The 25,592-nt window shown below is 52.7% G+C and overlaps 1 protein-coding gene across 1 annotated transcript in view; it reads left to right on the forward strand.

Moving 5' to 3' along the window:
• Window positions 1-7,959: 7,959 nt before the first annotated feature.
• Window positions 7,960-25,592, forward strand: part of FGF11 (fibroblast growth factor 11) — a 28,923-nt gene continuing 11,290 nt past the window's right edge. Inside the window, exon 1 of the mRNA XM_084808703.1 lies at window positions 7,960-8,152. Coding sequence (XP_084664829.1) covers window positions 7,960-8,152 — 193 coding nt within the window. The remainder of the gene's footprint in view (window positions 8,153-25,592) is intronic.

Consider the following 25,592-nt stretch of genomic DNA (forward strand, 5'->3'; position numbering starts at 1 on the left):
CGAATGAGTGGAGGTGGGAGAGAAAGGGGCAGGGCCAGGGGAAAGGGCAGGGGCCACCTGGAGAACCCTTGCAGGCCACATTTGCCCCCACAGGACTGAAGTTCTAAAGCCCTCCTTTAAAAGATGCCCGCCTACTAAACCTCAAACATGCGCACGCTATTTAGTTGTTATGCTTACTCTCGGCCAAAGGGGAATGTGCACTCTGCATATGCCCAGGCACCCGCCTTTCTTTATTATTGCACATGGGCTGGATGAGGGCATTGGTCAAAATGGGTTCCGGGGCTCAGCTGGCTGCTCTAGGCAGAGCCAGGAGTGTCTTGCCTCCCCCACCCAGCCACCCACCCGGAGGTGTGGTAGGCCTCTCCCCGTTCTGGCCATCAGGGGGCAGTAGCGTCCTTTGCTGCCCCTTCTTGGCTGGGCCTGAGCCAGGCACTGGAGCCCCTCTGCTCCCCCTTGGCCGCTGGACAGGGAGCTGTCAGCGAACAGAAACACTTATGTAAATTTGATAGAAGCTATTCCAAGAGTCGTTTTTTCCCCTGAGTGCTTCTGCAATCACTTCCCATTCTGGTGGGGGCCGGAGTCCTGGGTCCTCTGCGCAGCTCTAGGGGAAGGGGTGAGGGAGGGGCTCTCATGGGCAGGACATCCCCAGCACCCCCAATTTCTGTGCCTGAGGCAGAAGGTTTAACAGCAGCCCCTGCTCCCCCAGCTCCCCCAGCTCCATCCCGGGGGGGGGGGGGAGTTCTCCTGCATGAGCCCCATTGAAATCACCGTGGGAACTGCAGGAGCACAGCCATTCATTTTGATGGGGCTTGTGGAGGAGGAGGGGGAGGAGGGGGAGGAGGAGAACCTCCTGCAGAACTGGGCCGCATGGGTTGCCCCAGTCTCCCACTCCAGTAGGGCCAGCCCCTACTTTGCAGATGACTGGTGGTTAGGATGGGTGCAGGGTTCCTCCATCCTTCACAGAATCATAGAATAGCAGGGCTGGAAGGGGCCTACAAGGCCATCGAGTCCAACCCCCTGCCCATCGAGTCCAACCCCAGTGCAGGAATCCAAGTCAGAGCATCCCTGGCAGGTGGCTGTCCAGCCTCGGCTTGAACGCCTCCAGTGTGGGAGAGCCCACCGCCTCCCCAGGTCATGGGTTCCACTGTCGTATTGCTCTAACAGTCAGGATGTTTTTCCTGATGTTCAGCCGGAATCTGGCTTCCTGTAACTTGAGCCCATGATTCCGTGTCCTGCACTCCGGGATGATCAAGAAGAGATCCTGGCCTTCCTCTCTGGGACAACCTTTCAAGGACTTGAAGAGCGCTATCCTATCTCCCCTCAGCCTTCTCTTCTCAAGGCTAAACATGCCCAGTTCTTTCAGTCTCTCTTCACAGGGCTTTGTTTCCAGTCCCCTGATCATCTTGTTGCCCTCCTCTGAACCCTCTCCAGCTTGTCTGCATCCTTCTTAAAGTGTGGTGGCCAGAACTGGACACAGTACTCCAGATGTGGCCTAACCAGTGCTGAGTAGAGGGGAAGTAGTACTTCCCGGGATTTGGAAGCTATGCTTCTCTTAATGCAGCCCAAAAGAGCATTTGCCTTTTTTGCAGCTACATCACATTGTTGGCTCATATTCAACTTGTGATCTACAACAATTCCAGGATCCTTCTCGCTTGTGGTGTTGTTGAGCCACGTATCCCCCATGTGCTTTGTTGCATGCGGACGTGTGATCCTGCTCCCTTGTTCGCTCAATCCCCAGCCACCCGAGTGCCTGCTCTGAATCCGCCAAATGTCACCCAAGGCCCCAGGGCAAAGCAGTTTGGGGGTGAACCGGTCGCCATCACCAGCTGGTTCCCCCTTTTGCAAGGGGAAATGCATTGGTGTGTGAGAATTTAACGAGGCTGTGCTGAGGGGCTCAGGCCTTGGAGAGACAGGGAGAAGAGCAGGCTTGGTGCTGGTGGAGAAAGAATGGGGAAGGCCCCGACTCCAGGAGCACAAGTAGGTATGGCAGGCAGGAGCCCTCTTGTTTTCCCTCTGCATAATTCACTCCTTTGCCAGCCATCACATGGGGAGCCTCTTCTGTAGGTTTTTTAAAAAACAAACCCAAAATACAGAGAGGGAGAGAGAACATGGCTGTCGTTTTTAACATGATTTGCACTGCATTTCAAAGACTCCTGCATGTATCTATACTTTGTGATTTCCCTGCCTCTGAGAAAAATGTTGCTCAAAACATGATGGCTTTGCTTGCAAAATGTTTCCTGCCTCAAACTGTTTGCATTTTCTCCTCATTCTTGGATTTGGGTCCAGAGCCAGCTCTCTTTTCAAGCAAGGTGGAGGCATCTGCCTTGATGTGGGGGGCCATTACAAGCAGAGTTGTGGGGGTGGACATGTGCGATTGTGTGGGCTTCTTTGCAGCCTGCGGCATTCCCGAGTTGGGAGTGGTTCTTCCTTTCCAAAAAGAGACCTTCTGGTGTTCTCCTGCAGTGTGGACTCTTGGTCCTGGAAACACTTCTTCCTAATCCTTCCTGTGGCAGGGCTGTGGTGATTCTCCAGGGCACTCTCTGTGCATGCTCAGGGGCATGCTTCTTCATGATGACTTCATGCAGCTTAAGAATCAGCCTTCTTCCTGAAAGCTGTTTCTGGCACCTGATGCACTCTTGGGGGTGAGAGGGTGCCATTCTGCACACACTCCAAAGGTACTGCTGCTACCCTGCCTTTTCGGCAAGTGTGCCACGAGTCAAATACAGAATATGAGATGGTGCCATTGGTGCACACTATGGTACATGCATACTGCTGCAGGGTGTGAAGACAAGGTGTATGCAGACATAGCCTGAACATAAGAACAGAAGAGGCACCCTGCTGGACCAGACCCAGGGTCCATCTAGTCCAGGAGTCTCTTCCCACAGGGGCCAACCAGCTGTTGACTGGGAACCCACAGGCAGGACACGAGCGCAACAGCACCCTCCCACCCATGTTCCCCAGCAGCTGGTGTACATAAGCACTGCCTCTGGTACAGGGGGGAGCACACAGCCATCAGGAGCCATTTGTGGACTTCTCCTCCAAGTATTTATCCAACAGCCTTTTAAAGCCATCCAATGGGCGGCCATCACTACATCTGGGGGTAGCGAATTCCACAGTTCAGCTGGTTTTGACCCTGGAGTTTCCAGGTAGCCACCACGATTGCTAGTGAATGTATCCTCCATGAACTGGTCCAACTGGAAAGCTGCCTAAGGCAGTGGCCACATCTTGGGGCAGCAAACTCCATCAGTGCAGTGGGAGATGTTATTTCTTGTCTCCAACCTGGATCTCCTATCAGTCAATGTTGCTGGGTGAGCCTAAGTTGGTTCTGGTGTTGTCTTTGCACCATTTTCTTTGCACCATTTTCTTTGCCCTGTCTATTAACCCAGCCATCTCCAAGCAGGCGGCCTCCAGATGTGTTGGACTACAAGTCCTGTCATCCCTGAGGGTGATGGGAGTTGTAGTCCAACTCATCTGGAGGCCACCTGCTTGGAGAAGGCTTTCTTCTTAAACTCTGCCAAGTCCTGTATGTTCCCTTATTTTTCTTTTTCTAAACTAAAAAGTCCCCCTTAGATCCTGAGCACCAGGGCTCAAGTCTGGCAAAGCGACCTATATTCTGACCCAGGGCTAACCCCATATGCAGCCAGTTGCAGAAACCACATGCACCTGGCAGAGGGCTGGGAGGGACGCATGTCCCTTGGTCAAAGTTCCTTTTGCTGATGCCAGATTATAGCTGTAGCCCTGTGTTTTCCTCTGGTTTAGCCCTGTCTGGTAATGCTTCCTTAGAGCTGCTGTTGACCCTGAGATCCTGCTCTTTCTGAAGGCGAGAGGTGACCACCCCCGCTACACAAATACATGCATTTCACCCCATGCAGAACTAGGGGGCAAAATTGTGCACGCAAAGCACGTGCACCATCCTAGAGGCCGTACAACATCCTCTAGGATTATTTCATGGGCATTACATAATTTCTTGTTGCTCCACGCCGCACTTGTTTTTAAGGTTTGCATGAAAATTTAATGGGAAATTGGGGGGAGCCAGGAACCACAGGGGAGCAAACTCTGTGTTTGGAATACACACCTCTCAGGCACCACACAGTGCAAATAAAGCCATGATATACACACATGGACACACACATGTTCCTGGGATAGAAAGAACCCCGTGGCACTCTTGTTGAGACAGGATGCATGAATCAACTCTGGGCTGCCCTGACAAGGACAGCCTAGGGTGAGGGTGGACAAGTTCTGGGGGACAGGGGCCTGCATTGCCCCTCCGGAACCCACCAGGGGCTGCACCCCACCCCTGCCTCTGAAATCGCTGCTGAATTTGCTGTGGTGGTGGTGGCAGCAAAAAAAAAAGCTGTGGTTTTGCAAGCAAACAAAGCTTGCAAGAAGTGTGTGTCTCGTTTGCAAGCACAATTGTGTTCCTGGGAGGCTTCCAGAGTGCAATGCTGCCTGCAAACAAGGTGCTTGCAAAATGGTGGTTTGTTACCATCACAGTGAATTTGGTGGAGATGGGGGGCTCCAAGAATCGCTATGGGGACATGCATGTTGCCCACCCCTGGTTTAGGGCCTCAGAATGTAGCAGTTGACATATTTGCTGCAGTGGCGGATGAAGAGAACGTTTGTCTTTAGACAGGCCAAACAATGCCAACCTGCAACAGGTTGTCTGTTACCTGCATGCTCTCTTCCTTCTAATGATTAGGTGAGCTTCTGTGATGTCACAGAACGTTGACAGAGATCCCAACTGTTCAGGCCCAGGTACTGGCAACAGAATGTTCATAAGCAGCGCAGCTTCCGTGAGGGAAGGGAAAGGTCTGTTTAACTGGAGAAAACATCAAACATGGCCAATGGAGAAGAGGAGCAACTGTGCTGGCAGAAAGAATGGGCAGGCAGCAGAGTTTTGGAGGCTTGAAAACTGGGCCAGGGAGCCAAAAGAACTGTGTCCAGATGCATTTGTGTGTGTGTGTGTGTTTCAGATATTGATTTGAACTAACCAGCCAGCTCATTGGCAATGGGTCTCTGCTGAGCCAAGGATTATAAAAGCGCATAGTGTCGCCTCATCGGTCAAACAAAGGCTGGGACCTGTCTGAGCAGGAGTGGCGTAGCTTGGTGGTCTGTTCAGCACCTAGTGCACTGGTAGTGAATCCGCCGGCATCAGTGGGACACAAGCAGTCCCTTTCCCCCAGGTCTCTTGCAGGTGCTGCAAAGGAAGGCCTCTCCCTGCATAATTCAACAGCTCTTGGCATCTTCCTTCAACAAAGACAGCTCATGGCAGGCCTTTCTGGAGGCCAGAACAGCATAGCCATCTTTTCCTTGGCCTGGCCCAGCACAGGGACGGTTGGGTCGTGGAGATGGTCACCCTGGGTCTTGCCCGTGCCTCCACAGTTCCTCTTCATTGCCTCTCACAATTCTCACGCAATTCAGAAGAGAGGGCGTGAGTTTTGGCTCCACAGTGGGAAGGGCTCCCTCCACACCATTCCTCCACTATCCCTTTTGCAGACCTACTGCTTTCTGCAGGATTCCATAATTTACCGTATCGTTTCTATCGACTGCGCCCAGGGTGGGAATAAGCTGCCGTTTGTCCTTGTTCCTCTTGTATTGATCCGTATGCCAGCCTCTCCCTCCCTGTGCCTTGCAAATCCCCACAGGAGGAGGTGATTTAAGGGTTGCATGTCTGGCTAATTTGTACACAGAAACCCTAAGGAGGTGCTGGGATCCAATCCTGTCCAGATACCACCCCTTCCTTGCTGCGGAAGCGACGGCCTGTCATCCCAACTGTGTGTGAAACAGACTTGGTGGTGAAGGGGAGGGTGCACTCTGCACAAGCTCAGCAACTTCTTTCTCAAAGCATAGCACAGGAAACTGGGTCTGGGGAGAGCTACGCCTCTGTTCTGGGTTCAAAGTAAGCCTGCTCTCAGCTTTATTGATGCGTGCCATTATTTTATTTACAACATACATTTAAACAGTGGAGGCTGGTGGCTCCAATGTCAGTGGGCCGGTGCATCACTCCAGGTTTCAGTCAGAACCAGTCAGAATGCTAAAGGAGCTCTCCAAGGTGCTTGGCGTTCTGACCAAAACCTGGAGCAGAATCACCGCCCCACCGACATTGGAGCCACCAGCCCCCACTGTGTTTAAATTGCTCCTGCACTGTTTCCCTTTGCAATAGCTGTGCACGACAGATAACAATTATTCCCATTATGTAGATGGGGGAACTGAGGCACAGAGAGAGAAGCTGTTTAATGACCACCCAGTGAGCCCATGACAGAGGCAGGACAAATCCAGATCTCCCAGGTCTAAATCCAGTTCTGTGCGCAGGTGGGCAAAAAAACCCCACTCTGTACATGCTCATTTCTTTGTTATGATTTCACAGCTTCCCACAGTTGAGCGCTTGTGTCTAAAATGAATCCCAGACCAGGCCCTGCCCTCATCCTTCAGAAAGGTCTGCCACTCCCGTTACGTCCCCGAATGAATCTGTCTGGTTCTGTGGGGCATTTTGGAGCATCCTCTCGGGGGTGCCGCTTCTGATCCCCCGAAGGCGAGACGGAGACCGTTGCCTGTAGGGGGCCCTGTTTGCAATCCAGAACTGGCCCGTGGCGAACTCAAGGGAAAGCAGGTGGATTTGGGGCGCTTACGGGGTTCTTTCTCTCTTGCCGCCCCCAAGGCCACATTATAATTCTCGGACCCCTCTCAGGGACTGACACCCCTTACAAGAACCTTTTCAAAGTCAGCGTGACTTTGGGGACAGTTTCCCCACTTCTCCCCCCACCCCCGGTTCATCATGACTCTTTCATTCCTCTTGTGCTTCGGAGCCTCCGCCCGCGGGGAAAATGTCCAGCCATGGAAAATATCCTTCCATCTCGACCCTCGGGGAGCCCCCAGTGCCTCCGCCAATTAACGGTAGGCTTATCTCTGGTTGCACTGGGGGTGGGGCTGTTCTGAAGCCAAATAGACACCGTTTGGATTTATACCACAGCAAGAACAGTATTTTTGCGTGTCTGCTTGATTAGTTCTGTGGCGCAGGAGACTGTTAAGCTGAATGTTTCTCTGAAAAGGGAACTCACTGGGGCGGGGAGCCCCTTACCCAATTCCTCACGGGAGCAGCCCACAAATACCCCCCACCCCAAGCTATCAATGGAGGGGTGCCTCCACGGTCTGTTTCCCGTTCCTGTCGTTCATCAGTGGTGGGTACAGTCCTTTCTCCCCCCCCCCGCACCCAAGAGCGGGGGCTTACAGAGTGGGGGAATGCCCCCCCGCAAGCGTTGTCACGGCTGTGTGACAATCTCCCTCCCCGCCCCGCCCGCCCCGCCCCGCCCCTCCTTCCCACTGCTCCCTTTTGCCGGCTCCATTCCCTCACTCCCCGCCACACACACAGATGCGCACACGCGCGCTGGGCAGGGTCCCCGGGTTCGCCCGCGCCGGCCCCGCTTTTCTCCGTCTCCACACAATTAAGCTCTGAAGGGCATCGGGGTCTCCTGCGCGCCTCCCCGCCCTGCAGAAGCGGCGGAGCGCAGCGGAAGCCGAGGTGGACGAAGAAAGACGGGTCGTTCACGCCGCCAATTCTTAAGAAGAGCCACAGAGCAGAATCGCCCCGGCCTCGCCCGTGGGGACTCGCCGCACCTTCCGTGCGTGGACGGGCTCTTCCGCAGGATGGACGAAATCTCGCCGTAGCAGCCCGCCGCCCGAACAGGCGCCGCCCGCCCGGCCGCCCGCCCGCTCCCTCAGCCGTGCCCAGGACACGCTGCCCCTCGCCGGCTGGGGCGGAGCGGCGCGGGCGCCGGCGCCTCGATTCCCCGCCCTCCCGAAAGCGAGCGGAGACCGACCCGCCTCCCGCGCGCCCCTTCCCGGGACGAGCTGGCCCGCGGACCCTAGCCGGGGAGCGGAGCGGGGAGGGCGGCGCCCCTCCGCGGAGCGACGCGCCCGGGCCGCCCGGGCCCACCCGCCTGGCCTCCGGATGGGGCAGGCATGGCCGCGCTAGCCAGCTCCCTGATCCGGCAGAAGCGGGAGGTCCGCGATCCCGTCGCCAGCCGCCCCGTCGCCACCCAGAGGAAGGTCTGCCCCCGCGGGACCAAGTCCCTGTGCCAGAAGCAGCTGCTCATTCTGATCTCCAAAGTCCGGCTGTGCGGGGGACGGAAGGGCCGGCTGGAAAAGACGCCGGGTGAGTGCGCTCCGGAGGCTCTCCCGGCCCGCGGCGAGGCAAGAGGGGGCTCCCGCAGCGCGCCGCAGCGCGGGCGCTGTGCCGTCGTGGCGGGGACGATGGGCTCCCTTCCCCCGCCTGCTGCGCCCCCTCTGGGGCGCTGCTCGAGAGTGACGGACCCAGCCGCGGGGGGCGTCGTCCTCTCGGCGCTCGCGGGCCGCAGCGCTCGCGGGCCGCGGGTCTGCTGTGGCTGGCGCGGACCCCTTTCGAGCTGCAGTCTCCGGGGTCAGCGGCAGGAGGCGCTGGTCCATCGCCGCTTATATGGACTGGTCTACCCTTGCACTCCCCAGGATCACCTGCAGGGGGCGGCGTGCAAGGCTGGGCTATGTGGACGGACTGACGCTGTGTTGCCGGTAGTCGGCGGTAGGGGGCCCTGCCGAGTGCTAGGCGGCATGGCGGCTCCCCCTACCTGGTGCGGGTTGGATGTGGTGGACTCTAGCTCCCATCATTCCCACCCAGCGTGGCCAACAATGGGAGCTGGGCACCTAAATGGCTGCTATATGGACCGTTATCCACTTTTGGTCCTTGCCCCTGAGGCAGAGAGGAGGAGGGCGTAGGTGCCTCCACGTGTCTCTAAAATGGGGACACAGAGTGAGGTGGGACCGTGGCGGGAGAGGGCACCCGCGTATGCCCAGCGAGGGCAGGAGGATGTTGAAGACGGGCGGATTGTGTGGGGTAAAATCTGGGAAGTTCGGAAGACCCGAAGGGGGAGGGGGGACACTCTGGAAAGGTTTCCAGGGTCAGGTTTGTGCAGAACCCCCTATTGGCAGAACATGTCATTACAACGGGGATTTGGGGGTTGTTTTCGAATGGCAGTGGCAAATCTGAACATAAATAATAACGCACAATTAGACATGCATATATGGACAGGTCAGTCTGTGATGGAGGGAATGAATGAATGAATGAGTAAAAGCCAACATAAGAATGGGGTTGGCAGGAACACTGAAGAGTGGGAAGAAGGAAGGGAGGCGAATTCAAAATGCGCACACATGTTTTAGTAAACTTTGTCTATGTGAGATTCTTCCCCCGCCCCGTGAGAAATATTTCATGGAGTTGCCGGCTTCTTTTTTGGCTTCAAAATATTCCTGTGGAATAAATTCACAGACTAGTCTATATAGAACAAGGTCTTTGAGTCTGCTACATTTATGAGATTGTCACCAGAAATTCTTCTGAAGGAGCATTCTTTTGTGTGTGCGTGTGCTTGGTTGTTGATGATGGTGCGCTTATAATATGGGAGTGTGGAGCTGCAGCCCTGCTTCTTTTTTATGACATGGAACCCCACAAGTGACCTGTAGTCTCAGGCTTGTATTTTGGAGGTGGTAGCAGCCTTTCTTGAGGAAAATGATGGAGTTGAATGAAACTGTTGTGCCTGCAGAGCATCTCCTCCACGGATCTAGTGCCCTGTTGTGTGCCCGGATGCAACAACATCAGCTACTGGGGGGTGACATTGTAATTTCATCTCTCCTCTTCCCTTCTGAGAAAAGTTAGCACTCTTTGAATCCAATTATACAGACCAGTCCATATCTAGCCAATTTCTAAAATGAGTATTGCTGGTTTGGAAGCTGACCAGGAAGTCCTGGCCTTTAACCCAGAAGCTCTGCCCCAACCTGGTGCTCTCGAGATGGGTTGGACTGCAACTCCCAGCATCCTCCAGCCAGTATGGCCAATGGGAGCTGTAGTCCACCACATCTGGAGAGCACCAGGCTGGGGAAGGCTGCTCTAGCCATTAATCCCAACTACTGGTGGTGGTAGGAGCTTAACCAGCTGCAGCATTCTCGAAACTCCTAGATTCACTGTCTCCATTTAAGTATGTCACGGCTTTTAGGGCTGAGCAGTACAGCCCACTATAAAAATCTACATAAAATACACCATGGTGAGTTGCATTTTGGATTACGTGGTGGCAGATGGAGCTCTTTGTGGACTTTACAGAATTCTTTTTTAAAAGATAGCCCATTAATTTTAAAGGCCTTTAAATGAAAGCGCTGCTATTGATGAATCCTGAAATCGAGGCTGGAAACCTATTTAGTTATTCTCCAAGTGCTATCTAATGGCGGGGTGGGGTGGGGTAATAATAATTAAGGCTTATTAGCCTAAATGGTCATGTCTGTACATCTTACCCCTGACCTGTTTGGGATGGATGCTAATTCCCCAGTTGCTCTACATACTGGCATGGGGTGTGTGTGTGTGTCCAAGTTCTCTTCCCAAAAGGCTACAGAAAAAAAGCAATGGTTGACTATTGTGGTCAGGGATTGGCACTGGGTTTTTGGTGGGGAACCTCGGGTAAGCCACAATCACAGACCCCAGAGGGTATTGCCCTCTCTGTCACTTCCTGCGGCCCCACTGTCAATCCAGCCCCAGCGTGTATTGGGAGGCCCCCCCCTTAAACACTGTAACGGTTCATGGGTAGTGCTTTCTATTTAAAAGCGCATTACTCTACTGTAAAGCTTTTTAAATAAAAAAGAAGGGAAGAAGCGCCTGAAGTTTTAGAACCCAAACAGCCAGGTGTTAATCAGACATCAGCCTCTTGGAGTTCAGTGGAACTGGCTTGTGGGCAAATTGCAACAATGCTGGGGATTGCTGCCTGAGCCATTTAGGATCTTGTTTATGTGGTCAGTTATCCTGGGATAACACGGCCCTCCCTGGCTTGCCGTGGCTTCTTGGTCATGGTGCTGTCTGGAGAGCTGGATCGGAAGCTGAAGAGAGGGCGAGGAGTCGACATGAGGCTTCTTTCCCAAATGAAAGCAAAAGAAAGCAGGATGGTTATTGCGCCATTCTCCAAATTGGTGACGTATTCTGGGTGCCATAATGGGCGAGGAGTGAAGAACGAGCAGTTCTGCCCCATGGGCTGCAATCCAGAGAGACGTCCTGCACAAGCCTCCTTGAAGGAGGCTTGTGCAGGAGAAACTCACTCTGGATTGCTCCCCATTTTAATGAATGAATGGGAGAGGCATATGTGCAGGTCCAGCCCTACCATAAGGCAGAGTGAGGAGGCTGCCTCAGGTGGCAGGTGCTAGGAGGTGGCAGCAAAGGGTTGGCGGAGAGAGGTGTGGGCTACAAGATCTGCCACGCTCCCCCTAAACTAGCCTACAGCCTTGGGGTTGAGGATGCTGTCCCATTTCCAGCGCTGAATAAATTTACAACTACCCATCCAGTTGGCCATTTTTGTACATCTTGTCCTTCTCCTGAGGCTGCAAAATGTCTTGTGGATGTGCAGTGAGGTTCCATCTCAGGCACCCCACATATCTAGGGCCAGACATGAGGCAAGCTATAATCCCAAGAAACCAAGGGCTGTCTACACTAGCCAGGATTTGGGGGGCTGTTTCAGGCATGCTCCTTCCGTGGCTGCTTTTGTGTCATTGGAGAGTCTCTTTGGAACGGCAAATTTCTAAACCGACCACAGCGATGCTTACCGGATCGCAGAGGCCCAGATGAGGAAAGCAGGAGGCCGAAAGAGCAGGGGCGGTGCCTTGACTCCCTTTCAGAGCCCTTAAGCCCATCCCCACCCCCATTTCCCCCCTCAAAAGTGTGAGCAAACGAGGGAGGGACTTTGCTGTTTTCCCTGTATGAAATGTATTGTGTGAGCTGCCTTGGGAGGGCTCTTGCCCTGAAGACCCCATCGCTTGACATACTGTAAATGTGAAACAAGTAACACAAAATAATAAATGAGGAAAACTAATTGTAGAGGCAGACAGAGAACCAACCGGCCTGGGGCCTCAGCGAGATGCGGGGGCATGGGAGGACTGCATGGCTGCTAAGCACGTTGTATGTATGTATGTATCAAACACACCAAAAACTGCTCCTTCCTCCCCCCTGTCCCCTCCTCCATGCTCACCCTTTCCATTTCATTTGTCTTAGTAATTGAAATCTTTATGCCTTGCCTTTCCACCCCATTTAAGGAGCGTAGCCTTCAAGGTGGCCACAACTACTAATAAGAACAACAATTTGTTGTTGTTCAGTCGTTCAGTTGTGTCCGACTCTTCGTGACCCCATGGACCATAGCACGCCAGGCCTTCCTGTCCTGCGCTCTCTCCCGGAGCGTGCTCAAGTTCATATTCATTGCATCGGTGATGCTATCTAGCCATCTCATCCTCTGCCGTCCCCTTCTCCTTTTGCCTTCAGTCTTTCCCAGCATCAGGGTCTTTTCCAGGGAGTTTTCTCTTCGCATTAGGTGGCCAAAATATTGGAGCTTCAGCTTCAGTATCTGTCCTTCCAATGAGCACTCAGGGTTGATTTCCTTTAGGATGGAGTGATTTGACCTCCTTGCAGTCCAGGGGACTCGTAAGAGTCTTCTCCAGCACCACAATTCGAAAGCATCAATTCTTCGGCGCTCAGCCTTCCTTATAGTCCAGCTCTCACAGCCATACATTACTACAACAACAATTAAATTAATTAAACAATTAAATTACTACAACAACAATTAAAACCCCCTAAAAGACTGGAAAACAAAAAACAAGCCAGGAGGCAGCAATTTATCAGGACTTTTAGAATACCAGAAACAGTAGCCGTGGGATTCCAAATGATTTTGTCCAAAAGCATGCCTAAAAAACAATGTTTTAAGCTGGTGCCAGAAGGCAGGACTATAGGAGACTGGCAAGGTTTCCCCGAGTGAATTCCATGACCTGGCTGCCACCACGGAGAAGGCCGCATCCCACGTTCTTGCCCAATGCACCTCCAATGGTGGAGAGACAAGGCACAAAAGTTTCTCTATGATCAAAAGAGGCAGGCGGGTTCCTCTGGACCAAGGTAGCCCTTGAAATACCCAGGTCCCAAACCACTTAGATTCCTACCCGCCACCTTGCTGAAAGAAGCCCTAAGCCATACAAGAGGATAGGGAAAATACCAACTGTGGTACTGGGCATAAAATCCAGCTTCCAGTTTAAGCTTAGCTTTTGTTTTTAAAAAACAAGTAACTAGTCGTTACTGACCGCGAAGATATGCTCAACATTATATGAGCAACAGCCTGCTGAAAGCTGAGGAGCCAGAGGCATGCCCCCAAATAAGACTTCCAGTGGTTGGGAGTGGAGGGAGTGTGGGGGGGAGATAGTGTCAGTGCCTTAGAATCATAGAATAGTAGGGTGGGAAGGGGCCTACAAGGCCATCGAGTCCAACCCCCTGCTCAATGCAGGAATCCAAGTCAGAGCATCCCTGACAGATGGCTGTCCAGCCTCGTCTTGAACGCCTCCAGTGTGGGAGAGCCCACCGCCTCCCCAGGTCATTGGCTCCATTGTCGTATTGCTCTTGCAGTCAGGAAGTTTTTCCTGATGTTCAGCCGGAATCTGGCTTCCTGTAACTTGAGCCCATTATTCCGTGTCCTGCACTCTGGGATGATCAAGAAGAGATCCTGGCCTTCCTCTCTGTGACAACCTTTCAGGTACTTGAAGAGTGCTATCCTATCTCCCCTCAGTCTTCTCTTCTCAAGGCTAAACATGCCCAGTTCTTTCAGTCTCTCTTCATAGGGCTTTGTTTCCAGTCCCCTGATCATCTTTGTTGCTCTCCTCTGAACCCTCTCCAGTTTGTCTGCATCCTTCTGAAAGTGTGGTGCCCAGAACTGGACACAGTACTCCAGATGAGGCCTAACCAGTGCTGAGTAGAGGGGAACTAGTACTTCCCGGGATTTGGAAGCTATGCTTCTATGAATGCAGCCCAAAAGAGCATTTGCCTTTTTTGCAGCCACATCACATTGTTGGCTCATATTTAGCTTGTGATCGACAACAATTCCCAGATCCTTCTCGCTTGTAGTGTTGTTGAGCCACGTATCCCCCATCTTGTAACTGTGCATTTGGTTTCTTTTTCCTAGGTGCAGAACTTGGCATTGATCCCTATTAAATGTCATTCTGTTGTTTTCTGCCCAGCGCTCCAGTCTATCCAGATCACTTTGAATTTTGTTTCTGTCTTCCAAAGTATTAGCTATCCTGCCCAATTTGGTGTCATCTGCACATTTGATCAGCATTCCCTGCACCTCCTCCTCCAAGTCATTCATAAAAATGTTGAAGAGCACTGGACCCAGGACTGAGCCCTGCGGTACCCCACTCATTACTTCTCCCCAGTTTGAGAAGGTCCCATTGATAAGCACTCTTTGAGTCCAATTCTGTAGCCAACTGTGGATCCACCGGATCATTGTTTCATCTAGCCCACTTTGAGCTAGTTTGCTCATCAGGATATCATGGGGCACTTTGTCGAAAGATACGCCTCTTATACACCTTATACGCCTCTTCACCCTTCCTCGGAACTACCCAGACCAGTCTTGGTGCCATCCATGTACAAAAAAGGAGATGACCGGTCCTTTCCCCAAGGGAATTACAAACTAAAAATGGGCACACGGGGGACAATAGAGGAAAAGGAGGAGAATGGATAAACAGGGGAGAATGGGCAGGTATTTCAATGATTTGTACTTAGATTTAGTTGCAGCAACCGTCCTCAACCTGGTGCCCCCCAGATATGTTGGGCTATGCTGGCTGGGGGAATCTGGGAGTTGTAGTCCAACACATCTGGAGGGCACCAGGTTGGGAAGACAGAGTTATACGAAGGTGCGAGGACCAGGGGATCAGGCCAAGAGCTTCACAGAAAAGGTGGGTTTTGAGGGAGAATTTGAATTAAAGGATGGCTTTAAAAAGAGATCAGATAAATTTGCAGAGGAGGAGGAAGCCTATACAGACCAGCCATGTTTTATTTTTATTCATTCATTATTACGTTTATACCCTGCTTCTTTCCCTCTTGCAAGGAATGCGAGGCGGCTTACATGCTCTTCTTCCTCTCCATTTTAGCCTGACAACAAACATGTGGGGTAGGGTAGGCTGGGCTGAGAGCCAGTGACTGGCCCCAAATCACCCAATGAGCTTCATGGCCGAGTGGAGACTACAACTGGGACTCCCCAGCCCAGCACTCTAACCACTACACCACACTGACTCTCTGGCTTTGAGGCGGTCTGCCTCTGAGTACCAGCTGTTGGGGAGAGCTCTTCCCTGCCTGCCCTGCTTAGGGGAGGGGACCATAGCTTGGGGACAGAGGCCTGCTTTGCATGCAGAAAGTCCCAGATTCGGTCCCCAGCAGCTTTTCCAGGCAGGGCTGGCAAAGAGCCCCTGCCTGAAACCCCAGAGAGATGACGCAGCCAGGAGCTGTAGTCCAGCACTTCTGGAGGGTGCCAGGTTCGGGGAGGCTGCAATGCACCGATGGGCTGACCACAAGGCGGCTGGCTGTGTCTGTGGGCTTCCTACAGGATGCCAGAGCGGATGGAGCTTGAGTCTGATCCTGCAGGGCTCTTATGTATTCTGCAACTTGCAGACATGATGCAAAATCCTAAAATTTGCATACAGTTGCTATCTTTATTAGGGGCTGTAGGGTTAATTTATTCTGCCTCTGCCAGTTAAGGGAAGGGCTACACAGGCAGGCAAGCTTCTGACGCCCTGGCTGTTCCCTGGCTGCAGATGAAAGTGTCCGCGTCATTTTGAAGCCAGTCCTTTGCAGCCAGAATCTTGCTATGGTTTAGACGCAGACCTGGTTCACACATAATGTTGACAAATTGCAGGTTATTTAAGCCACGATTCACAGGGATGTGCACTGCCTGCGAGCGGCTCCCAGTTTCTGCAAACAACCTCCAGTAAGCGCACTCAGGGGTTGTCAGCATGATGCACAAACTGAAAATGATGAGGTGTTTAGGGGCTAAAGAACCCAGCGGTGAATCCATGGTTTGTTGTTGGGTTAACCACTGGGTTGTTTAGCCCCTAAGCGACCCATCGGTCCAGGTTCACACACAGGGCTGGCACTACCATTAGGCAAAATGAGGCAGTTGCCTCATGTGGCAAATGCTGGGAGGTGGCAGCAAGGTGTTGGGAGGAGAGAATTGTGTGCCATGTGGCCTTCCCTACACCCCCTAAGCTAGCCTGCTGCCTTCAGGTGTGGCAGAGGATGCTGTCCCATCACTGGTGCTGAAGAAAGAAGTTCAGTTTTGAAGAAAGGGTTTTGTATATGGAATGGGAGGGGGCGCCATTTTGTTCTCCTCAGGCAGCATAATATCTTGGGCCAGCCCTGTTCGCATGTCATACTGACAACCTCTGATCGCAGCAATTGCAGGTTGCTTACAGGAAAGGCAAGGGGCTTGTGCATGGTGCACATCCCTGCTTATCGTGGGTTAATGAACCCACGATATGCTGCCGTGATGTGCGAACAGCCCCGAGAGAAAACAACCTGAGATGGTTGGTGTGCAGAATTCTGCAATGAATCCCATATTTGGGGGGGGGGTGCACATGCATAGAATTGTGTCCTACATCCTGTTTATGGTGCCCTCCAACCAAGCACCCATTTACCCTGGACAGTAACTGCTTGTTGTTCACTCCCCCTCTTTGGCCCCCTTTCGGCCTTCCAGGGATGCCTTGTTTAAAACCGTGTATGAGTTCCACTCCTGCAGGGTTCTCTAGACATGGGTGGAAGTATATGGAGGCATCTTCTCTACAGGGTGGGGCTGCAGTTCAGTGGGCAGAGGCCCTGCTTTGCATACAGAAGGTCCCAGGTTCAGTTCTGGGTAGAGTTGAGAAAAAGACTCCTGCCTGAAACGCTGGAGGGAGAGCCCCTGCCTGTCAGTGCAAACACTACTAGACGGGATGGCAGTGGAGGCAGTGATAAATCCACTCTGGGTTTCAGTCAGAACCAGTCAGAATTCTAAAGGTTTCACACCCCGGAGAGCTCCTTTAGAGTTCTGACTGAAACTAGATCATTGCCCCACTGGCATCAGAGCCACCAGCCACCACTGCTAGATGGGTCTGGCTCGGGTCCAAGGCAGTGCCCAATGTTTTCTAGGCCATGTGCATGTAAATGCAGGTGCAAAAATGACTATGCACAGCTTGCAACGCACAGGTTGCCGTTTCACACATGCTTCAGCTGCTGAGGGATGTCCTGAGTCTGTAACATCCTGTAGCGCAATGGTATTTTTCTGAAATATCTCGAGCAACACATGACACAGTCCTTGGCTTTTGAATTAGTGCAGGCCTGGCTGTCGCAGTGTAAATGGAATGGGCTGTAGAACCCGGTGGAGTAGCCTTGGGTGATGTGGAAGGATCTGCTCACGGGGGCGGGGGATCAGGGAACGTCAGGCTGTGTTCTGAATGTGACCATAAGGATGCTACAAGTATGTCCCCTTTTTTAGTTTGGGAAAGGTGAACACCTGGGCAGAGGAAGGGTGTGGTGGTATGTAGGCAGGCAGGTTTTCCCCAGTAGCCCCATCCAAGGGAATATTCCAAAAGACACATCTCTGTAAACTGGTGACCGTAGCTCAGTAGCAGAGCACCTATTTTGCCTGCAGAAGGTCCCAGATTCGGTCCTCGGCATTTCCAGATAAGGCTAGAAAAGAATCCTGCCTGAAACCCTGCAGAGCCGTTGCTGCCAGTCAGCATCAACAGTACTGGGCTAGATGGACCCGGGGTCTCACTCGGTATAAGGCCGCTGCCTAGTTCTTAAATTACACTAGTGTAGTAACCTTTTTCTTCTTCCCTGTTTAAACTGCAGACCAGTGCTTGGGCTCAAAAGTCTATGGTGTCGAAATGATTTTCTGGGCAGGATTTGAACTGGGGGCTAGGCCTCCATTTTGGACAGATGGGTGCCTCTCTTGCCAAATCTCACTCTTTGCTTATTACTTATTACTTAACACATTGTAGAACCCCCCCCCCCGACCCCAGTTCACCTTACTGGATTCCAGGGGAGTCTACAATAATAAAAGCACAAATTGTAAAAGCAACATTTCATCATCCTTCACATAACATAAAAGTGAGAGGCAACAAATCCGTGAAACTGCAGAGAGGGAACAAACCCATTTTACAATGCCTGGGTGAACGGGTATGTCTTGACATGGTGCTACAAAGATTGTAAGGTCAGTGCCACTGAACTTTCTTGGGGAGGGTGTTTCAGATTCATGGAACTGCCGCCTCGGAAAAGTCCCCTCCTTTGTTCAGTACTTCACTAACTGATGGTACTCTGAGAAGGGGCTCATCTGAAGTTCTTAATAATACATGGCCAGGCTGGTATGGAAGGTTCCCACTTCCCACACGCCCAAAGGGCAATAGGGCAGAACTCCAGGACGCCTGGGTCCCTTCTCTAAATTCCCCCAGTCAATGTAGTGAAAGTCTCCATCCTCCTCAGGCAGCCAGTGTCTTCATATCTCAGCGCCAGGCAGATACTTTCCCTGGTTTGGTGCCCAAACCAAACTAGCACAAAGGGGTAGAACTGGGGAGGTGATATTTTGATATCTCCCAGTAAAGAACTCTTTACTGCACTGCATTTTGTTGAGAACCCATGGGTGAGCAAGCAGCCCTGCCTACCTTCTGAGAAAGCGATGGGGATTCCCAGTGCTGTTGGGAAAAGGAAATCTGTTCACGCATTTGCAGGATGCCACTGTATTTCTCCCAGGCCCAGATGCTCTCAGCTCCCAGAATCCTCCGCAGGAGCTCAGTCAAGCACTTGGCTCCCTCATGCATCAAAGATGCACTTTACTCACACACATGTGCAAAGAGTTGTGTGTGCCACCTTGCATGTGTTGGTGTACCTTCCCTAATCTGGGACCCTTCCCCAATCCAGAGCCCTTTGGGTGTGTTGGGGGATGCTAGGAGTTGTAGTCCCACACATCTGGAGGGCGCAAGGGTGGGGAAGGATGGAGTACCAGGACAAAATGTACTTTGGCTCAGTCCTTTTTAAACGTTAATTCTGTACAGGATGGTGGCCCAGGTGTCTGGCCCGGCTATCAAAATCCCCACTGAAGTCAGGTGGACTGCTACAAGTCACTGCCTCTCAACTTAGCCTATCTCAAAGGGTTGTCGTGAGGCCTAAAAGCTGCTCTAGGCTCACGACAGCCACCCTTCCGTTTTCCTAGTCACCTTCTCATGACCTCCTGTCCCATCTCATAAAAGGGGTCATGGAGTTCGAAAAGGGACAGAAAAAGACAAAACCAGCTGCACTGGCTGTCAGCACATTTCTGAACCCTGTTTAAAGTGATGATTTTAATCTATAGAGGCTTAAATCCTTTGGGCCCAAGTTGTATGAAGGACTGCTTTTTTCCCGACCCCGCCTGCCCACTCTGCCGACAAGGATGGTTAGGCTGATGAGTACGAGGGACAGGGCCTTCTCTGTGGTGGCCCTGCATCTCTGGAATCGGCTCATCAGGCCCCTTCTTTGCAAATCTTCAGGAAAGCTCTGAAGAACCATTTGTTTTTGCTGGCCTTCCCATAGTCCATGGGCTGCAGATTTTATTGGTGACATCTGTTTTTATAGAATTTTTGTTGAATATTAATATATTGCATGTTGACAACAGTTGTTTTGTACTGTTTTTATCTTATATGCTGCCTTGAGAGGGTTCTATCCTTAAAGGCGGTCTAAATATCACTTTAAATAAAGGCAGATAAATTAATTAAAAAGGGCAACTAAATGATCAGGGTCTGTCGCAATTCCATATGAGGAAAGCCTAACACAATTATGGCTTTTTAGTTTAGAGAAAAGGCTAGAAAGTGGGGACATGATAGAGGTATCCAAAATGATGCCTGGTGTGGAGAAAGTGGAGAGGGAGAAGTTTTTCTCCCTCTGTCATAATCCTAGAACCCAAGAAGTTAATCCAATGAAGATGAATGGTGGGAAATTCAGGACAGATGGAAGTATTTCTTCACTCAGGGCAGAGTTAAACTGTGAAATTTGCTGCCACAAGATGTCCTGATGGCCACCCACTTGGACAGCTTTCAAAGGTGATTAGACAGATCCATGGAGGAGAAGGCTCTCGATGGCTATTAAACATGATGCTAAATGGAACCTCTCTGTGTAGGCGCAGTCTAGCCCTGAGTCAGTGGAGTGGTGAATCCACTCCGGGTTTCCCTCAGAACTCTAAAGGAGCTATGTTGGACTGGTTCTGACTGAAACCCAGAGCAGATTCACTGCCCCACTGACACTGGAACCACCAGCCCCCACTGCCCTGAGCACCAGATGCCAGCGGGGAAAGGGGGACCGCTCTGGCGTCCGTGCCTTGCTTGCAAGCTTCCAGCTGCACACTGCTGGAAACAGGATGCTGGGTGGTTTAATCCAGCAGGGAGCTTCTTAGGAGCTTCCTGTCCTCCACCCCCTTCTCTTCCCATAATGCAAGATGCATGCTGGGCAGGCAAGGGCAGAGGGTGCAGCGGTGGTACAGTCTCTGCCCCAGAGAGCCTACAGTCTGCAGGAGGCTCTCCCAACCTGGTGCCCTCCCTTGGATTCTCAGCCTGCACAGCCTGCCTCTTCGAGCCCAGAGCCAGCCAGCCCCCGCTCTGCTCCCCTCCCACCGCCAAACCCAGCGTTAAAACTCACGGCCTGGCTGTTTTCTTGGCAGTGGGCCCTGCGCCTCATTGCCCTGTGGTGTCCTTGCAGCTGGCAAAGCAACGCTTGCTGTGGTAGCTGGCCAAAACACAGCCTTCCCAGCAACACCTCCCCCCCCATGTGCATTGTCAGCTGCTCCAGCCCACAATAGCCCTTTCTGCCTGCCTCCTGCCCCCCCCCAACCTGGGGGTGGGGAAGAACCCGAGGAGTCCTCGCTCCCTGCCAGACCTGCAGATGGGAGGCCTTCCACGGGCTACAGTGCTTGATGCAAGTTGGAGCCCTTCTCTGTGCGGGCCCCTAGTAGCCCCCAACGCCCCTAAAAGCCTGTTGAAGGAGTTTCCCTGCGGGGGGCGTTGCCTGTCGGGGGAGAGACCTGCCACGGCTGCACCCTCGACCCATGGCACCCGGCTTGCGTTTTGCATCCAATCACCCTTGAATCATGGACAGAAACTGACACACCTTGGTGATACCAAATAGGGTGAATACTGGAGGGGCATTAAGAGCAGGGGCCTTCTGAAGCTCCCCCAGGAGTAGAGGAGGGGAAGGCAGGGAGGGAGGAAGCCCAGCAGAGACCCATTTGGAGACCCGTATGCAAAGCTTCCTGGCTTGGCAGGAGTTGTCTTTTGAAGGATCCTCACATGGGCAGAGTTTCATGGAGGCCTGGCATCCATCCCCCAGCCCACCCCCACCAGGGGGAGTTTGAAGCAGGGCTGAATCACCCCATAATTCAGGGGTCCTCAAGATGGCACCGACACCCATGGGGAACTCCAACAGCCCCCGCAACAATCTCTGCTCCCTGCCCCCTCAACAATTCATTTTTAATTTTTAAAAACCCTGGAAAATGTTAGGACACCAGCTGCTTCTTCCTGCTGCTGAACCTGTCTCCAATCAGCTGTGCAGCAGGCTGGAAGGGAAAGAATGAATGGCTTCCTGGCCCCACCCCATCTTCTTCCATCCACACAGACCTTTCCCCTTTGCTCTCTCCCTCCCTCTCCACTGCCAGCCTCTAGCCTCGCTAATGGTGTCCCCTTCCCCATCCCTCGCCTCCTCCTTTCTCTCCCTTCCTGGCCCCTCTCCTTGCTCCTTCTCTCCCACTCGCCCCTTTCTCTTGCTGTATCTCTCCACCCCCAGCTTCAAGCCTCACTCTTCCCTGGTTCAAGAGAACCACGTTTCCCTGGTTCAAGCTTTGCCAACTCTCCCCGTGCCGCCATCATGGTCTCCTTCCCGCTTTCTCTTTTCTCCCCACTTGTCGCCTCCCGGAGCCAAGCTAGGGGTGATTCTCCAGCCTGAATCAGACATCAGACAGGGGAACAAATGTCCCACCTGCCCAACAGACAGGCCAAGCGCTATGCTGACCATGATGCCCATCCCGGAAAACTTGAGCTGAAAATGCACAAAGGGGAAACCCTCTGAGTGAAACCATTGCTGCTTCAAGTGGGTTTGAGCACTCATGGAAATGCACCCATTCTAGAATGTCAGTAACGGAGGGGGTATCCCTGCCACTGCTGGGAGGGCTGGGAAAGGGGTCAGTGAGGGCACCTGAGCTGCAGTTACCGCCAAGCTCTGCGGTCACATCGTTGGGGGAATCACCCGCCAGGCCTGCGGGGGAATATCGGGTTCCACCTTACAGGCATTTTTTGTTTTCTCATTAGATAAGTGATCGGACGAGGCAGATAAAAAGAGGCTGCTTTTATTGCTGAGAATAAATATATTTATGGGACTCGGAGGAGCCGCCGAGGCCGAGAAAGAGGCCCGCTTGAGCTTTCAAAGACACTGGGTTTTATTTGTAATCGTATTGGAAAATTGGGATATAAAGATGATGGATGCCTCCGCTAGTGGATGCCAAGGATCCAGGAGTGCTCACACCCCGCCAGCATGACTCAGGTGTGATTCGCGCCTGACCCCCTCCGCCATTGCCAACATCTCCGCTGTAGGGTTCCCTCCTTGGTCACAACACCCAGTCGCAATTTGCTGAGTCTTTCCCCGGTATTGCCACCCATACCACCCCCAACGCATCCAACTTTAGCAGTTAGATAAGCTGCAGCTCCTGCCTTTTCTCATGTTAATCCCCCCCCAGTCAAGCCATTTCACACCTACCAAGATGTCCCCCCCCAGCAAAACCTGCCGTTTTAATCCTCCATCTATTTATTTTACTTTTTTTTTTGCTCCCAAGCTGTAACCCTCTAGGCCATACAGTGAACATATGCACATTAAAATAAATTAAAGCCATTTAAATATATTTGCATACATTATAGCGGGAGGGAGCAGGTGACACAATGGGGGGGGTTGCGGGAAAAGGAAACGGGGAAGAAGTTGGCAGGGAGAAGCGGCTGACCCCTGGGTCTGCCAGCATGTATTTAAGAACTGGCGGCTGCTTCTCGAAAGAGAATAATTATCTGTAGGTGTTTATTCCCCTGCTTTCCCCTCCCCCAGTAATAATCTCTCTTGCACCCCCCCCATATTTCTGCTCTCAGTTCTGTTTGGCAATTATCCCCCCACAACTTTCTAACTTGGGAGGGCCCTCAGTACCCACCCCACAGCCCCCCAATATTCCAATTACCCCCTGCTCTTCCCCAAATATTCCAGTCATGCTCCAAAACCACCACTGCTCTCCCACTATTCTAGTCCTCATGAGCCCCTCCAATCCCCCCTCCATATCTGAGGCCTGGCATTCCCCAACCCTCCCATCCCTTCCCTTCTGAACCCCTCAATTTGCACTTATTCTACCCCCTGAATCACTGGTCTGGTGATATTTGTCTCTGTCCTTCCATCGGCCGCCCAGTACCTCTGCCTTCGTAACCCCTAACCACTCGCCTGTACCCCTGCCTTGCACATGCTCCAGCCCTGCTTTTCAAGCCCCATCCAGAGCCTCCTCCCCAAATATCCCAGACAAGTCGATGCACATCCCCTATATCACAATCCTGTTGATGCGCCCATCTGTGGTGGCCTCAGTTCTGCCTCACAGGCTGCCAGCCCAGCACTCCAAGCTTGGCCATGAGGCCCCCCCCCACACACACATGCTCTGTTTTTGGACCCCCAATATCACAGCCATCCCAGACTGCATGATGCACACCTTACCCCACCCCCAGCCAGATGTCCTCTCCTGTGGATGCCTCCTTCTAAAGTGCTTCCCTTCCTACCCCACCCCATCCCAATCCAGGGAATTGCCCAGCCCAGCCCAGCCCAGCCTCCAGCCCTTCTACAGTGGCAAGCTACTCTGCATTCGTGTAACCTTGCAGGTTGCTCTCCTCTCTGTCTGCAGCTGCAGTGAGCCAAAGAGGAGGGGCAGTGAAGGAAGGAGAAGGAAGGAAGGAGAGAGAGAGAGAGAGCGAAAGAAACGTTGGCCCTCCACACCTCACCATGCAATCCTTTGCATGGTTATTGCATTGCCCAAACCACTCAACCTAACCACCCCACCCCCTTCCATGAGGGCCAGGATGAGTAAATGGGAAACTGGCACATCACCACGGTGGCCTGAGTTCCGGTCCCTCCTTTGCGAGGCTTCATCCATGCCCAGGTTCACCAAGCCTAGCTCCAGAGGTCCCACCTTTGGGTCCAGGGATTCCAGGTATGTCAGACTCCCAGCATCACCAGCCAGGGTGGGCAGCACCTGCTGATGGTCATTGTTGTCCAACACATCTGGAGGGGACCCGGTTGGGGAAGGAATTGAAAATAAAACTGCCAAGATCAGACTGCCCTTGTACAAAACTATGATGCGACCACACTTAGAATACAGTGTACAGCTGTGGTCACCTTAAAAAGGATATTGTAGAGCTGGAGAAGATGCAGAAAAAGGCAACAAAAATGATCAAGGGGCTGGAACAGCTCCCCTGTGAGGGAAGGTTACAACATCTGGAATTGTTTAGCTTGGAAAAAAGGCAAGTGAGGGGAGATGTGATAGAGGTGTTCAAAATTATGTTTGGTGTGGGAAAAGTGGGGAGGGAGACATTTTTCTCCCTCTCTCCCAATACTAGAACCCAGTAGGGTCATGAAGCTGATTGGTGGGAGATTCAGGACAGACCAAAGGAAGTCCTTCACACAGCGCATAAACTATGGAACTTGCTTCCACAAGACGTAGTGATGGCCACCACTTTGGACGGCTTTAAAAGGGGTTAGACAAACTCCTGGAGGAGAAGGCTCTCAATGGCTACCAGTCCTGTTGGCCATGTGCTACCTCCAGTACCAGAGGCTGTATGCCAACGCACACCAGTTGCTGGGGGACACGAGCTGTTGCACTTGTGGGCTGTTGCGTTCGGGCATCTGGTTGGCTGCTGTGGGGCAATGCTGACGTAGAGAGGTCTTCCGCCTGGTCCAGACCGGCTGTTCTGATATTCTTCCATCGCTCTCTTTCTCGGCCCATCTGTAAAATGGGACTATCTTTGATCTGTGCCACAGGTCAAGAGCCACGCGGGACAAAGACTATAAAATGAGTAGATGAATGAATTGGGAGCAATCTGCTGAGTCACTTTGTGGGTCCTCCGAGAAGGAACAGAATCCCCCGCGAGATCGAGGCGTGAAGGCAGCTAGCAATGAAAACCCCGATTCAGAGACCGGGGGGGCTGGGCAGGATTTGCTGGGAACGTGCGGCTCGTCCTTCAGTTTGGCTAATGCTGCCGCTGAGGAAGCGTGGACACCGCCACTTAGAAGAAGCACCATCGGGGACAGCTGGAGTGATCCATTACCAGGATGGCTGGGTGGCCTGCAGGGAGGAGAGGGGACCGGGCAATTGTGGGCGCCAGAACCCAAATGCCTGCCCGCCCCAGCATGGAAGGTGGGCCCCATTTTCATCCAGGGAATCCAGAGATCCTGGCTGGCAGGAAGCCCCCTCGTGGCCCAACTCCCTAGCCAGTCGCCCACCCCCAGTCATGCAGAATGCGTCCCCCCCCACCACCACTCGAAAGCGGCCCCCAGACGCGACTCTGAAATGGATTCGGCTCTTGGCCTGAAAGAGGTGCTGTAACCCCGCTTCCGAAATGCAGGGCACCCCCCTAGTGCTCACGGGAGCCCCCCCCGGGTGCCCCCAGCTGCCTCCCCTCTCCACTCCATCCCATTACTGGGAGATTTGGGTTTCTTCCCAGATGTC

Source organism: Heloderma suspectum, chromosome 6, assembly GCF_057233095.1.
Source record: "Heloderma suspectum isolate Gila_16-S chromosome 6, 16-S_ref, whole genome shotgun sequence".
Lineage (NCBI taxonomy): Eukaryota > Metazoa > Chordata > Lepidosauria > Squamata > Helodermatidae > Heloderma > Heloderma suspectum.